This window comes from Gracilinanus agilis, chromosome 2 (assembly GCF_016433145.1).
Source record: "Gracilinanus agilis isolate LMUSP501 chromosome 2, AgileGrace, whole genome shotgun sequence".
In the NCBI taxonomy this organism is placed as follows: Eukaryota; Metazoa; Chordata; class Mammalia; order Didelphimorphia; family Didelphidae; genus Gracilinanus; species Gracilinanus agilis.
In genome coordinates this window covers 633,143,025-633,159,148 of record NC_058131.1, presented here as the reverse complement: position 1 = coordinate 633,159,148, position 16,124 = coordinate 633,143,025, and the positions used below count along the sequence as shown (strand labels likewise).

Genomic DNA, 16,124 nt, shown 5'->3' with positions numbered 1-16,124 from the left:
GCCTCAGACACTTCCCAGCTGTGTGACCCTGGGCAAGTCACTTGACCCCCATTGCCCACCCTTACCACTCTTCCACCTAGGAGCCAATACACAGAAGTTAAGGGTTTAAAAAAAAAATGGAAGGGCTTCAACTTGGAGATTGAGGAAGAAAGTTGATATAGGTACTAATGACAGGTTTTAAAAGAGCATCAATAAAATATTTTGTCAGTACCTCATCAATGTATTCTTAATCCAAAAAAATCCTACATATAACAAAAGTTGTTTTCTTATACAATCCCCTTCCCTGTTCTTTATATCTTGAAATGTTTATTGATAACTAAGATATTCCAAAAAAACCTTTTTACCAATAATAAAAATTTTGCAAATATATCCATAAGATTATTTGACTAGTGCCTCAAGATATAAATTCACCTAGGCCAAGGGACACGGGAACCTAAGACATTCGGATAGCTTCTTACTCTCTCTTCACTTATCTAGACTTTCAGTTCCCAAGAAGTTTCCTCCCCCACCCCTTAGTAAAGGGAAAAAAGCAAAAGTGGGCAGCCTACCTTCTCCCTGTCCTCGCCTAGCCAATGCTAGTCCCATCCTAGATGTAGTCATCTTTTTCACAGCACAGCTAAAAATGCAACCTTTTTACCAGCCCCCTGAACTGGAATCCTCAAGGATTCCAAGTTTCATTCCCAGGAAAACTTCCTGGTGTCACGAGTCCTGGTGAGGAAAGAAGGAAACAAGCATTCCCGAAGCAACTATTACATGCCAGGCAACTATGCTGGTGTTTACAGAGATCCCATTTGACTGGGAGGTAGGTGCCATTATCCTCATTTTATAGCAGAGAGAGGTTAAGTGACTTATCTAAGGCCATACAGCTAGCCACGGGTCTATCTTCCCAATTCTGGGCCCAGGGGTCGATTCACTCTACCACCTAACTGGCACCTTGGAAGAAGCCGGAGCTGTATGTGAAGCACACAAAGGAACTGTACTGGATTCCTACTGTATGGGATGGAAGTGTGCATGATCCCCCCAGCAACTTCCCATGGAAAATGGGTAAAAGTTGGGAGCCCTTCAGAAGGGAGCTACCCATCTCTCTTTATGAAGCATAGAGAAATCCCCCTCCCCAAGCAACTATATATATATATATATATACATATATATTATACATAAACATATATACATATATTTATATATAAATATATGTAGATATATTTATATATAAATATATATAAATACATAAACACACACCTTTCATTCATTCTTTTCTAATGTGGCCAACCCACCCACCTCCTGCTTTTCTCTCCTCTTCATTCCCATGGAACAGTGTCAGTGTCCCACTTCCCATGGGAAATGTCTTAAACCTTAGTTATAATCTTAACTCCCTGTTCTAAATGTTTCAGCCTGAAAGGCCTTGAATGTGTCAAAATTCTGACTCGACTTAGAAATTGCAAACATAAGGAATGCTCCTATGGGTTTGAGAGCACTGGAAAACTTAAGGAGGGTAGAACAAGATAAGAAAATATAACAAACACAGACATTGTATTACACACGGGTGGTGGGTAACAAGAAAAGTATTGTGTTAAATTCCTATAAATTCTGACTTCACGTGAACATCTTTGGAAACTTGCTTTCGGTAGACCACTCAAGCAGTACTCCCCATCCTCTCCCCTTCCTAATAAAGGCCACATTTTCTCTGCAAGCATCTAAGCTTCCTGTTTGCTCATTAGAGTGATTTCTGGGGATGCAAGCTCCCCCAAAATTCCATCCCACACATGACGGAGCATCAGGAAGCAATTGGTGCTCCCCAAAGCATTTTGCTCTATCCTCAGAAAACACTACCCAATTTAAGATAGTTTTAGATTCTTGAGTCAAGAGAAAAAGCTCTAACTGGTACAAAAAAAAATTCAATTTTATCAAGATGGCAGTAGCCATCTATAAAAAGTGAAATGTCTCCATTGTGTTCCACTTATGCTACACACAACATGAGCAAACCTTTGGAGTTTGTAGGAGGACCAAAAGAAACATCAGTTCTTTCTGACTTTTTAAGTCTTAATTTATTTCCTACAGGACCCTCTCTATTAAATGTATTCTTTCTTTTTAAGATAGAAGCCCTTAAGTTGATCTCTATATAACCTCCTTTAAAAGATCATTTGTAGCATCTTTGGAACCTCCCCCTACCTGTTGAGATGAATTACCTTTGAGTCTTAAAACTTCAGGGTTATACCTATCTCTTGTCATAATTCCTTGAAATCTACTCTCCCAAGGTCCGGGGTATTAAACAGACGATGCCTGGCCTCCCTTTCATTTAATTTCAGTTCCTTCAGAACAGTTAGTGAAGAAAGTTAACCACCATTAGCCACTTAATGACCCTGCTGCAGTTTCTTCCTAAAAAGTCTAGATTCTAACCCTGTGGAATTCACAAAAGTGTTCAGACTTAAGATTTCCTTCCCCTTTCTCATATTTTTTTTCTCCAAAGTTTCTTGATGCAGGTTTGGATTTCCTTCTATTTCAAATGAGACTTCATTTTCTATATTGTCAAGATACATTTTGTTCTATAGGGAGACAGAAGTAATACTGAATTTGGAGTCAGAGGACAACACACCAGAAAGCTTTTTCTAATGTTTTCTGTAGGATTTAGAAAAGGAGATATGAGAAAGGATTCATTCACTGATGCAGTGAAAAGAAAAAGAAGGCAGCCCTCTCTCTGGACTCTTCCTCAGTTTGACAACATCTGAAAAGGTGTGTTCACTTCTGGGCATAAAATGTAAGAAAAGACACTTGAGAAAGCTGAAATGGTAACTAAGACAATCAAGAGTTTCAAGATCATGCTATAAGAGGTTCATTTGAAAGAATTAGGGACTGTTTAGCCTTGGGAAGACATGGAGGAACAGAACACGATTGCTGTCTTCATATATTTTAAAGGTTTCCACGAGGGAGAGATCAGACTTCTTCTGCTTCACTCCAGAAGATCAGAAACAACGGTTATGTGGAATTAGGACTTCAACCTGTCTAATTTTGTTTTGCTTCCACAGAGAATGACATCACTGCAAAGACCTGTGGGCATTTTATAACCAACATGAAAAAACTAGGAAGGCATTTCTATGGGAAAGAATGCCATCTCCAGGCAGGCCAATAGAAAACCTAGAAAGTTACAATCACAACTCAGGTCATGGTCCCTGACTAACTTTATGTTCATCTCCTTTGCATTTTCTTTTCACAACATTACATTACTCTCCCTAGCGACATCTACTCTATACCACCCTCAAATTGTATCCTTTGACTTCTCAACCAAGTTGTAAGGCCATAAATTGGTTAGCCATACTCCACATGGTTAAATATAGCTGTTTGCTTCTGGGTCTGGGGTTCAGATCTCCCCTGGTACACCTGAGTAATAAAAATGCCTAGGCTAATCTGGAGGGAAAAGGAAATACTGAATTTATTCTTTGGCAGGTAAAGTAACAAAGAGACAAATTTAAACATGAAGGAGAAAATTCCTAGCTAGAGAAAAACAGAATCTGCCACTTTGTGAAATGAGTTCTACTTCATAAGAAGTTTCTGAATCGAGGTGAGCCCTACGTGAAGGGAACCCTATCTCAGGATCTTACCTGCGGCGTCCCTGTGCCCCTAGTCATGCCATCTAGTGAGTTTGAACCAGAAGTGACTGAAATTGACCCCGAAGGGAGAGGGAGGTAAAAATGTTGGAGACAAGGAAGTAGGCTGGGGATGGCGGGTGCAGTGGCCAGGCTGAGACCACCCATGAGATAGTTTAGGTTAGGCCATTTTACTTTTATCCTAATTCTGATCTTTACCTATTCAAGTAAATTTAATAAACTGTATTAAAATCCTAAGGACTAAGTGTTGGATTTAAAAATCAGTCTGGCAGTCTACTGAACTATTTCTGGCCTGGACAAGCTACCCCCAGACCCCAATGTTTCCCAGTACAGTCTTCCTTATCTCCCCCTATCATAAACCTAAAACTGAAGCTATCTTATCTGATGGATATTAACCTTCTTGAGGAATGTTTGTCTATATTTGCCTACTTAACAATATTTGCCTACTTAATGTATGTTTGCCAAATGCTTCCTGACCCCTGACCCTGAAACCCCCCTCCCCAGATGCTTCCTGACCACCTGTCCCTGACACTACCTTGATAATTATGTATGTACCAACCCCCTTCCCCAAACATTTCTATATAAACTCTTGGCTGAGAATTCCAAGGGGTCGTTCAGGCATGCCTCTCTGCCTAGCGACCCTAGCTATTATTGCTAGTAAAGAATGAGCCTCTTCTTGCATATTGCATTGTCAGTGTGATTCTTCCTTCGGCCATGAACCTGGGCTAGGTATTAAAATTTGGGTACAACACTAAGGTTCAAATTTTATTTCTTACACACCCTCCCCCCCTTTGGGATATGCTATAGAATTCCTGTTCAAGCCTGGATTGGACTAACTGACCCTTTCAGGTTCTTTACAACTCTTCAGAATCCATAATACTGGCCTAGAAAACAGGAGAAGCAGGCTGCAATTCCAGTGCTGACTAGCCAAGTAATTTGTAGCAGTCCAGGCATGTAAAGATCTTGAAAATACAGAGGCACTCAAAAAACCACTTATGAGCATTGTGCTCATTTACCAGCTATGCCCTTGAGTTCTATAGATGGTAAGGGTGTAATATTCAAACCCTTCCCTGAAGCTACACTCTGGAAGACTGACCAATTATCTCAGTCTCTTGGCTTAGCCAGTAACAACCATTTACCAGTTATAGCAGACAAGCTTATATGCCTAAGGGCAAATGAACTCCAGATCTGCGGTAACTATGCCTATGGTGTTAGGATCCCGGTAGTATCTTACCTCATAATGTTAATTTGTCTGACCAAGCCTTGGATTATCAATCTCCCTTCGCCCTAAGAGGAAGCTCTTTACCACCAGAGCTCTAGACCAACAAAGCTCTTTCCACCAGAGCTAACTGGAAGTCAGACCTACTTTATGTTGGAACTCTCAGTGTCTCGGTTTCTTTCTTCTCTTGTCTTAAGCTCTCCTCTCCTTAGATCATATTCATTCAGTCTCTAGTTTCCCCTTTCTAGTGTTCTACCCCCAAGGAGTTTTAGTGAAGTGGGTGGATGGCTTCATAATTTCCTAAGATATTTTACTTCTGTTGGTCTCAGTTTCCTAGTCTAAAAAAGATTTCACCTAGGTAATTTCTAACACCCTTTCCGATTCTATTATCCATGTCTATGATACATGATTAAAAACATAATTATACAATGAACATGTTATACTCCTGTGTATGCTAACATATACTTACTCTCATAATTATCATTGAAACTAAGTGTACACTGAAAAGCCAAGGCACAAAAATACATAAGAAATATAACAAAAACACAAAGAAATACATGTTTGCTGTAAAAATGCAGCTATTACTATTTTATTCACACTAATCAGAATATATATACACACACAAAATGTGTATCATACATCGATTTCCCCCCCAAAAAATCACCATGTTCCATGAGTTATGTAAATAGTGCAAAATGCTTCTACTGCATAACAAAAGAAGAGTTAGCATTAGGAAAATATTTAGATAATTTGAATTTAAAATGTAAAGCTGAAAGAAATATTAAAGAGCCATCCTTCATAGATTATTAGCTTTATATCTTAGAAGTGATATAGTTCATACTTTGCAACACACTTTGGTGAAAAATGAAACTATTATCTGGCCTAAACCCACTTTGGTTTTTCACATTATTTGGAACATCAGCAGCCAGATTACAGCATCATTTCTATGATGACAAAGTGGGAAAATGATCTCATTTTCTGTCCATGGCCTCTGTTCATCTTCATAGGTGGAAATGCACCTGCTGTGGTAGCTCTCATAACCTCTTTACATGAGCACAAGAGTATTTACCTCCATCAGCATCTCTGTTGTACATCAGAAAGGGCATCATAAGGCCTGCAAGCCTTCTTAGAATATAAATGAATTTTGTTGCCTACTTTTAGCAATTGCTTAAAATGACCCTGCATTCAAGCAGCTCAAGGCTAAAATTCACATTTTAAGTAGAATATGAATTATTCAGAAAAAATATTACGACAGTTTCTCAAGAAGTCCTTACTTTTATAAAAAGGACATTCTGCCTTGATAAAAAAAAATATATATGTTTACCAACCCACTCACAGTAGTTTGTTAGGGATCAGAAATAACAGTCTGCATGCTATAAACCTATTTCCATTGATCATGTCAATTTGACAACTGTACAACTAAAATGATTTGAGAAAATTAAAACTGCATCATTTGTTATAATATACATATATATTTTCCCAGCTGTATTTTGCAAAATGTGATACTGACAGTTGGGTTTTGTTTCATTGCGTCTGTTTACGTTTTTAAACAAAATCTTGTATCTCAGAACTGTAAAATGATCAACTGATGAACTGTGTCCTGTCATTCTTCACCAGGGTTAAAACTGTAGGGATTCCTTTTAGAATTTTTCTCAGCACCATAGGAACATTCTGTAAAAAAGAGATTTTTTAAAAAATTAGTGAACTTTCCAGACTCAGAGTAACAATATAGTTAAATATCAAACTTTCTTCCTGAAAGAAAGAGAAGGGAAGAAGCTTCTACTAAGTGCCTACTATGACCCAAGCACTTTAGAAATATAATCATCAAAGCAAAGGAAACTCAGAGTTGACAGTATACATTCTATAAACTGACTAAGGAAAACAATAAATCAAAGCTCAAGTCTTTATATTGCCTGCTCAATCTGCAGATAAGTTCAGTTGAACTTTATTACGATATGCTAACTTCATAACGAAATGGAGAAAAATGGACATTTAAAAATCTACATATGCTTATCGATGTGGAATCTAGAAACCCCAAACTTATAGCCTAGTAAGATCTGATGAACCCCAAGTTTTAGGGTTGGCTTGTAAGCTGGAGATCTCAAGTTCATCCCCAGTCCCGAGGGAAGTTTCAGACTTAGCTAGTCTCAGACTGAACAACAGACCTTAAAGTAAATGACAATATTAGTTTAGGTGGAGCTGGCAGGCCTGAGCATATGCTAAAATATCTTTTTATATAACATATCAGGTCTTTCCCAAGAAGACAACACCTGGGCAAAGACAATCCTTTTAGTGTCTGTTGTAATTAGGTCATTTCCTGATACCCCAGCCTCTGGCTAGGATCCCTTTCCCAAGCTTGAAGGCATCTGGTCAGTATAGTTTGAACACTCCTATTTCCTTGTAGCTAAGGTAATGTCAATCAATCATCTTTCTCTGTCCCTGGATTCCCCAAATGGTATATAGGCCCCCCAAGTGCTTTTGTTCCTTGGAGTCGTCATCTAGCTGCCAGTCTGGGGACTCTGTGTGGGTTTATAGCGCACAGCTCTGCAAGGAGGCCTAATTTTAGGGCCAAACTCCTTTCCTTAATTAAAGAGTGATTTCTCTGACTATTTAATAGTTCTGTGTTTTTTCCCAGTTAACATGCTGTACAAGTTAACTCAAAATAATTTATGAATGATTCTAAAGACATTTATCTTTAGACTACAACTAAAGACACCTAAGCCACATAAACTCAAAGAGCTGCACACTTTAAAACATACTGATTTACACAAGAATAAGCTAGTTAACACAAACTAATATTTTTAATCATTTTGATAGTTTAAATGACTTTTACTACCACTAAAATTGATCAGCATGGCAAAATATCTAGCAAGAGTCTCAGAGTTAGGTGGACCCAGGTTTTGTCCTAGTTCAGATTTAAACTTCCAGCGCCCCAGGCAATTAAGCTACTAAAATACAAAGTTGTGGCTCTACAATGCTAAAGAAGTCCTCTCTGGGAACTCCCCACATTAAGGAAATCACACACATAGATCAAAATTATTTCCCACTCCTAGCAAAATAAGATTTTTAAAAATTTTGTACAAACCCTACTAAAAGGATCAAAATTATTTTTTCTTTCAGATTAGACAAAATGCCATCAAAATCCAGGGTATTTCCTCAATGACAAACTTTAGATAATTCAATAAAACAGCCTCCATATTTTAATTTCAAATCTAAGACTGTAAAATCATCTGACATCACATTTTGATAATTGAAATATTCTTATCTGTCTGAAAACAAAAGAAACAATTGTAGAGAAACATTATAAAAATAGCTCTTTTGCCCAAAAGTTGCAGGTACTTGCCACTGTGTGGAGTGAGAAATTAATGTGCTATTCTCAAGTTATTAATAGTTATTAATATCTAAAAGTTGGTGCCCCTCTCTCCTTACAAAAGCCTTACAGCTTTAAGTGAGTCTGTCTGGGAATTGCCCTGGGCAGGAGTCCCAGGCTGTGGGTCTTAGATCCAGAAGTACCCAAGATCAATCCTGAGTACCAAACTTGAGTACCTTTTTGTCTTAGAAGATTCTCCTTATAGTATCTTTGTATTTGGATTATTGAAGCTTCCACCAGGAGGTCAAGCCCAATGGTTTAACAGATCCTCTGTTATGTGGAGATGGGAAGCATGGAATCCCTGCAAAGATACAGGGACTGCAGGAATTCCATGCTTTCCATCTCCACATAACACCTCTCATCAACCCCTCCTAGATAATCCAGTCCCAAACTACTCCCCCTCCTTGTATTTGTCTCCAACTTTCAGATCATTTCTTTAAAATACTTATTTGCTTGGATGTATCCATTGTGAAGCTACTCTCCAGGGAAGATATTAATTAACTTTAATGTGTTCATTATAAAACCATTGTAAAGCTATTCAACATTGTCTCCAACTATTGTAAAAATGTTATAATCCCTTCCAAGAGACCTGATTGCTATCAGGATTCTCTTTTAAGTAAGGGATTTTTCTGTGAAATTTTGGGCATTTGTCTTGGATCAAAAACTTGAGGAATAGCCCTGCATTTTCTGTAGTCCCTTGGAGGCATCTCTATCTTGGGTTCATGACTTGAGACAGTGCCCTTTCCCCAATCTCTAAAAAAAGCATTATATTTTAAATGATTAATTTCCTGGGTCATATTTAATTAGTGAAAATATGGTAGATTTAAATTCTGTTTCTGCTAAACCTTAATTATATAACCTTGGGAAAATCACAACCTCAGAGGAGTTGAGAGGAACCCTATATAGGCCATCAGATCTAACCCATACCTAATCCAATAACATAATGAACATATTGAATAATAGGTCATTCAGTTTTTACTAGTAGATCTCCACTGAGGAATCCACCACCCCTTAAAGGTTATGCTAATAATATATTTCTCATAAGAAATGTAATTAAGAACATATTAAAATGGCATATTTATAGTCTACAGTGACATGAGCATTGTGCAGAGATGGCAGAGACCCTGTACCCCCTAACTCGGGCAGGCTGTGAACAAGGAAATTCTTTTCCCCCTAGACTCCTAGAGGCAAAAACCATAATCCTTTTAGGTTGAGATAGACAAAAGAGATATACCTCTGGGCCACACCTTGATAGCCTAAGCCCGGAAGATCCCAGACAGAACCTCCCCACCCACCGAATGCCAGAGTGCAAGAAATCACATGACACTCTTGAAAAGGATAAAAAAAAACCCTGAACTGGGGCATCTGGGGAGCAACCCCCAACAGTTGCTCCACTCATGCTGTCTTGCCATGTCAAGGAGGGTAGGCCCCCCCAGGGTTGTTCCACTCATGCTGTCTAGCTGGCCATTGACCCTATCTTACTAATAAATCTTTCTTTTTACTTTTAAGCTAAGCTTGGAGTCCTCTCATTCTTGTTTTGGTTTGGTTTGGTTTTTTAAACCCTTAACTTCTGTGTATGGGTTCCTAGGTGGAAGAGTGGTAAGGGTGGGCAATGGGGGTCAAGTGATTTGCCCAGGGTCACACAGCTGGGAAATGTCTGAGGTCAGATTTGAACCCAGGACCACCCATCTCCAGGCCTGACTCTCAATCCACTGAGCTACCCAGTTGCCCCCCTCATTCTGTCCTCTCATTCTTGAGAAAGGTTTCCTTCCCAAACCCAGGGGTCCACCATTTGCACCTCTATAACATACAGTATCTGTAACAATTTAGGCTCCCTGTAGAAGATTACCATTAAAACAAACTTAACCAAGTAGCACAACATGACTGAAGTTCAAACTCTTATTTCCTAAACATTAGCATTTTGAAGTCACAACAGAATGATTATTTTTTAATTTAATATTGTAGTATCACTAGAATGCTATTATATGAAAACTGCATCTAGCATTGTATAGGCAGATACATTTAAGAAGTTCTGCTAGGCAATGAAGATGAGATACTCGAAGTTAATATTAGATATTCTGCATAATTATATAACTTGCCTAGAATTACATAGCTAGAAGTATTGAGATCAGATTTGAACTCTAGACCTGACTCTGAGCCACATCACCACCCTCTTGGACATCTATTTCTAATGTAGTTTGAAATGAGCTCTAGGAATATTTATACAACTATCAAAATAAGGTAAAAGAGTTTTTGATATAAGAAAAATCAGCTTGTTGGCAGAAAAGTGAACTGTTAGTTGATATAAGAAAAATCAGCTTGTTGGCAGAAAGTGAACTGTTAGAATTCTGTATTCAATAGTCTAAAGTCAGCATTTTGCGTTTAACTCTACAAGATGTGTTAAGCTAATTTTAGGATAGTTTCAGCACTCTTACATTTTTTAAAATAAATATTTACACTGTCTACTTGAAATCCGGAGACCCCAAATTTGCCAGGAGGTCTCAGACTCACCAGTACTCAGATTGAAAACAGACCTTAAAGTGCTTAATAATCCCAATTTAGGTGAGGCTAGCAGACCTAAACAAATGCTAAGTACCCTTTTAGTCTTAGAAGTTCCCCCCATAGTATCAGAAATCCTGCCCAAGAAGACCAACAGGTGCAGGAACCATCCTTTTAGTATCTGTTGTAAGCAGGCCACTCCCCGATAGCCCAACTAACCCAGCCCCTGGCTAGGTTCCTTTCCCAAGCCCATTTGTATCCAGTCAGTGTAGTCTGGGCCTCTCATTTCCTTGTAACTGTGGTAATGTCAATCAATCATACCTCCCTGTCCCTTAGTTCCCCAAAAGGTAAATAAGTTCCCCAAATTCTATTGTTCTTCAGAGGATCATCTAGCTCGGTGATCTTCTCAGAGATACTATTGCCAGAGTGCCAAAGCTTTTGGATCTGGGTGGTTTTAGGCACTTGACTGTGTTGTGTGGTAGATGAATATTGAACATTATCTCTTTCTTGATTAAAGGCTTGGTTTTTCTGACTACTTTAGTAGTTCTGCGTTTTTCTCAAGTTAACAAGACATACATATAATGATACAGGTGAAAATTATCTGAATTAATGATATATTTGGGAGTCTATATATACCTAACATGTACACTAAGACATTGTTAAAAACCTGGAAATTTCAAAAACACTAATGAACCAAGTTCTATATGCAGAAACATTGTAAAGTGCTATTCATGCACAGCATGATTCAGGAAACGACCAAATGTTTCCTTCCCTAGTAACTAGTGTTAACTTAAAAAAACACAGAATTATTAAATAGTCAGAAAAATCACTCTTTAAGTAATGAAAAGGGTTCAGTGCTGCTGAGGGAGGCCAAGGCAGGGAGCCGCTTGACCCTTGCAAAACATAACGTTGAAAGACATGGCAAGCAGGCCCCTGACAAAGTGCATAGATGTGTCAACGCCCTAACTGCAGACCCTTGACCTAGTGCTACCGCCCTAACTGCAGACCCCTGACCTAGTGCTACCACCCTAACTGCAGACCCCTGACAAGTACATAGATGAGTCAACACCCTAACTGCAAGAGATGCCTGTGAACCCTGTAGGCTGATAAGGGGCGGGCATAAAACTCCTGTATTCACAAGCCACAAGTGGAACTCTTGGGCTGAGCTCCCCTGGTGCGCACCAGATCAATAAACAACCCTTCCTGCTTAATTGCATTGTCTGCTGGTCTTCCTTGGTGGTGGGCTATGACTCGGACCCCAACACTGCACACTACAAACCCACGCAGAGTGCCACAACTCTGGTTGCTCTGGTCACTGACCCTTGGGAGAGCCAACCACACTAGACTGATAACACTGAAGAACAATGAAAGAATTTGGGCAACTCATATACCCTCTTTTGGGAAACTGAGGGACAGGGAAATATCATTGATTGAAATTACCATGGCTTCAAGAAAATGGCTGACAGGCTTGGGACAGAAACCATAGCCAGAGGTTATAGTGCCTACCTTATAGATACTAAAAGGATGGTCCCTGCCCTGTGTAGGTCTTCTTGGGAACAGGTCTGATACAATAGGGAAAACTTCTAAGATAAAAGGAAATTTACCATTTGCTTAGCCCTATATAGATATAACTGAGATTGTCATTTACCTTAAGTCTATTATTCAGGCCAAAACTGCTAGTCTGAGATTCCCTTCAGGGCAGATTCTCATTGGAACGAGGCCAAGCTTGGGGGTCTCCAATTTACAAGCTAATCCTAAAACTTGAGGGTCATCAAATCTTACTAGGCTACAAGTTTGGGGGTTTCTAGATTCCATGTTGACACTAGTAAGTAGAAAAATAGCTGTAAAGTGTAGCAGGGGAGAGAAAAGAGTAAGAAAAAAATATCTGGTATTATCTGCATGAAAGCATTGAGAAATAGAAACATTCAGTTCATGGTTTATATAATTTACAAAATTACATACTAGGAACTGTAGTTACATCAGTGTTGGTTGCTGTTCAGGGCTGATATTCATTGTTCGATAAATTTCTTTAAGTAGTAACAGAGCAGTATCTTCAGATTCCCTATTTCCAAAAAAAAGGCAAATTTATTTCAAAAAAAAAGACATTAATGGAAATAAATATCTACAAACAATGGAAGATAAAAAAAAAACAGATTACCAATACTGTTTAATACTGGAATCATCCAAAGAAAAGGAAGAAATGGTTATCTGTTCTGGTTATATTTTTTTAATGAACATAAGAAAATTATTTTTCAAAGTTCCTTTCATTCCTATTCTGTAGAAAAGTATGGAAGTATGTAAAAAAACATTAAAAAATCTAAAAAATAATAAATGCCTTCACTCAAAGGAAAATTGTATGCTGCCACCTGGAGGATAGCAAAAAAAGGAAAGAAATCAAAAAATACTCTAAAAGACATTAAGTCTTTCTTTTTAAGTAAGGGGAAAAGGAAACTAATAACAGATGGCAACATAAATTTAGCAATATTCACAAACATTTCAAGTTTGTTTTAAACAACATGCAGTCATGTAATTTTCTTCCTCCATAAAGAATAAGACCTAATGAAAATTACCTTAAAATACAAATGTTTAAGACAACTAGTAACTAAAGAATTATAAAGAGAAGTCTTACCAGTAACACAAGTGACTCTGAAGAGCGAAAAGATATTCATTAAAACTTTCTATTGGTTTTTCTTGTAGAACGTAGTCAATACGGCGGCCTCCATTTAACATTCCAACCTTTCCTAAGAAGTCCTCATCCTTGGAAAAATCTGGACTTTCAACAATCTTTTCTGCTAGAATTTAAACCATTTCAACATAAAAGTCAATCACTTAATCATAATCCTGACTTTTCTGGATGCTTGACACGACACCTGCAGCAACCTGGGGAGCTATCAGGCTGACTCCTCATTCTTCCAAAGGGCCAGGGGAAGTTAGGGCAGGTTACACAAAGAGAAGAGGAGAAACAGCCAACCAGCTGACAGAAGTTGTGAAGAAAAGGGGTGAGGGAACATTGCAGAAAAGAAAGGAGATAGAATTAGAATCAGAGAAATCCAAAATTATCATGGCACAATGACCTGACACTGTAATGACATTACAAATGAACTGAACTGAACTGAACTGAAGAAATTTGAAAGACATCTCGAAGGACACGTTTAATACCTTTAAAAATTCTAGTACTCGTCCCAGACTTTCTACTCTAGATTCATACTTCTCTACAGGATTAAAGATTGCACATTAGTAAGAAACAGCAGGAAGAAAACATGTATGCTGAAATTTCCTATTTTGAGAAGTCAGCTAAGCTGTATCAGGGTTTTCTCTATACAAAGATGTCTTAATTTTATAACAAAAAAGACAGAAATTGAACAATTTCCAGAGATTAAATTATGTTAGAGAAAATGTCTTCACAGGGAAATATCAAATTTACCTTCCACTACTTGCTTTTCTTCTTCTTCTTTGATTTGACTAGCTACCTTCTCCAATTCTTCTTGTAACTGAGTAGAAGATGTGTGAGCACGTGCAAACTCATTTAATATCTGCCAGGCACTTTTCAAAGAACTTATGACACCTTGTTTCAGATCAGATCCCATACGAGAGAGACTTTCTTTCAGCTCTAAACAAAATCAAAATGACACCAACCTCAGAGATTTCTAACAAAAACTGCAAGTTACTGAAAATAAGATATTTGAATGTGTTGATTGGTTTTGATTAATTTTTTCCCTTCACCTTTTAAAAAATGAATGTTTGGTCAGAGATGATCCTCTGGGAAGGCTAAGGGAAGGAGTATAGGGGAAAATACAGGTGATATAAAATCCAAAGATATAAATAAAAAAATTATTTTTAAGGACAAAAGTAAACAACTAGCAATAAACATTTAAAGGACACAAGTTATTTCTCAAATTTCAATTAAATGTACTTTAATGTAGTTTTATCTACTTATAGTGATAGCCTTTACCTAGGTGAAGTCTTTTTCTGCCTTTGTGATGTGGAATGAGAACTGGTTTTACATCCAAATCTGGAATTATCATAGGTTCTAATCTATATGCCACAGGATCAAGCTATAAATAAAGAAGGGAAGAATTACTGAAAAATAATTTATTTACCTTTAGTCACACAACTTAACTTGGAAGAAAAAAAAAGTACCTGAGCAACTTTATGAATAGACCCATTCAATTCTTTAATCATGTTGTCAATATTCATAAAAATGTTCAAATTAATAAGATAAATTAATTTTTCCAAATAATTTTTTTTGGAGACTAAAGACAAAGTCAGAAAACTACAAGGAAACAATTTCACTGAAGTTTTAGTACCCAAAAACAAAAGGGTACCTTACTAAAAATCTAGATTACTAGTAACCCTGATAAGAACTGTGAGAATCTACACATAAAAACAACATATTCTTCCTCTTTTCTCCAAATGAAAGTAAATTATAAATATACTCACTGGATGGTAAATATTGAAGAATCCTTTGCAAGTAGGAAGTCTGTAATTCTCATCTATCCTATCCACTCCACGTACAGTAAGAAAGACACCAATTGGAGATCCCAAGGCAAAGAAAATCTCTGGTTCAAAGTCTAATGAGTTGTAAACCACAGAAACCTAGCCAGAATCAAATTGGGGGGAGGGGGGAGAGAATGAACTTTTCAATTTCTCATAGTACAATTTCAAAATATATAAGCCAATGGATTAAATATAATCAAACCACAGCCAAGCACTGTCACAGTTCAATACATCAGGTCTGTATGTACAATATAGCTATAGTAGCATTGTACATAGCAACTATAATAGTTGTCATGAACTTTAATTGCTATCTTATTTAGGGGTCTGTTGAGTTAAAAGTCAACTCAAAACAAAACACATCAAGTGTTTATTGGATGCAAAAAAAAAATTGTGTTTGGTCTTGAGGGAGATACAAAGATTATATAAGAAATAGTTGACAACCCCACGGTGCTTACAATCTGGTAGTAGTAAACAACACCCAAAACTACACTCAAATCTGTGATTTCCCCAAAGTGGATATTCTCCCCAAAGATGCAGACTCCAACCTTTCCTTGCCTCTTCTTCCTAAAGGCTTCTTGTTCTTGTTCAAATCCTGACTCTGCCACTTAACTCCTATGTGACCATGGGCAAGTCCCTTTCCCTCTCTGGGTCTGTTTCCTCATCTGCAAAATGAAGAGATTGGACTAAAGGACCTCTCAGGTCCCTTCCACCAGCTCTCAATGCATTATTTTATGATTCTATATTCTCCCAAAGGTCTGTCACCAATCAATGAGCTGGGGGTCTCCCTTTCTTTTTCTGGGCATAAAAATGCTATTAATGGAGCTCTAACTATGATAAAAGATCACCCATCTAGGAAAGGTCTTAATGAGGAATGCTGTATAATTTGAGCTGTTTTAAAGGCTGGGTGTTAAGTCAACAGAAAGAAATAAGGAAGTCA

At 37.8% G+C, this 16,124-nt stretch overlaps 1 protein-coding gene across 1 annotated transcript in view; it reads right to left on the bottom strand.

The window, feature by feature from the left end:
* Nucleotides 1–5,381: 5,381 nt before the first annotated feature.
* The window catches only part of LOC123236301 (SEC23 interacting protein), a 35,810-nt gene continuing 25,067 nt past the window's right edge, over nucleotides 5,382–16,124 (bottom strand). Inside the window, exons 14-19 of the mRNA XM_044662608.1 lie at nucleotides 15,131–15,286; nucleotides 14,643–14,745; nucleotides 14,115–14,300; nucleotides 13,320–13,482; nucleotides 12,653–12,752; nucleotides 5,382–6,492 (exon numbers count right to left, since the gene is read on the bottom strand). Of these exons, the coding sequence (XP_044518543.1) occupies nucleotides 12,665–12,752; nucleotides 13,320–13,482; nucleotides 14,115–14,300; nucleotides 14,643–14,745; nucleotides 15,131–15,286 (696 nt within the window). The 3' untranslated portion in view covers nucleotides 5,382–6,492; nucleotides 12,653–12,664. The remainder of the gene's footprint in view (nucleotides 6,493–12,652; nucleotides 12,753–13,319; nucleotides 13,483–14,114; nucleotides 14,301–14,642; nucleotides 14,746–15,130; nucleotides 15,287–16,124) is intronic.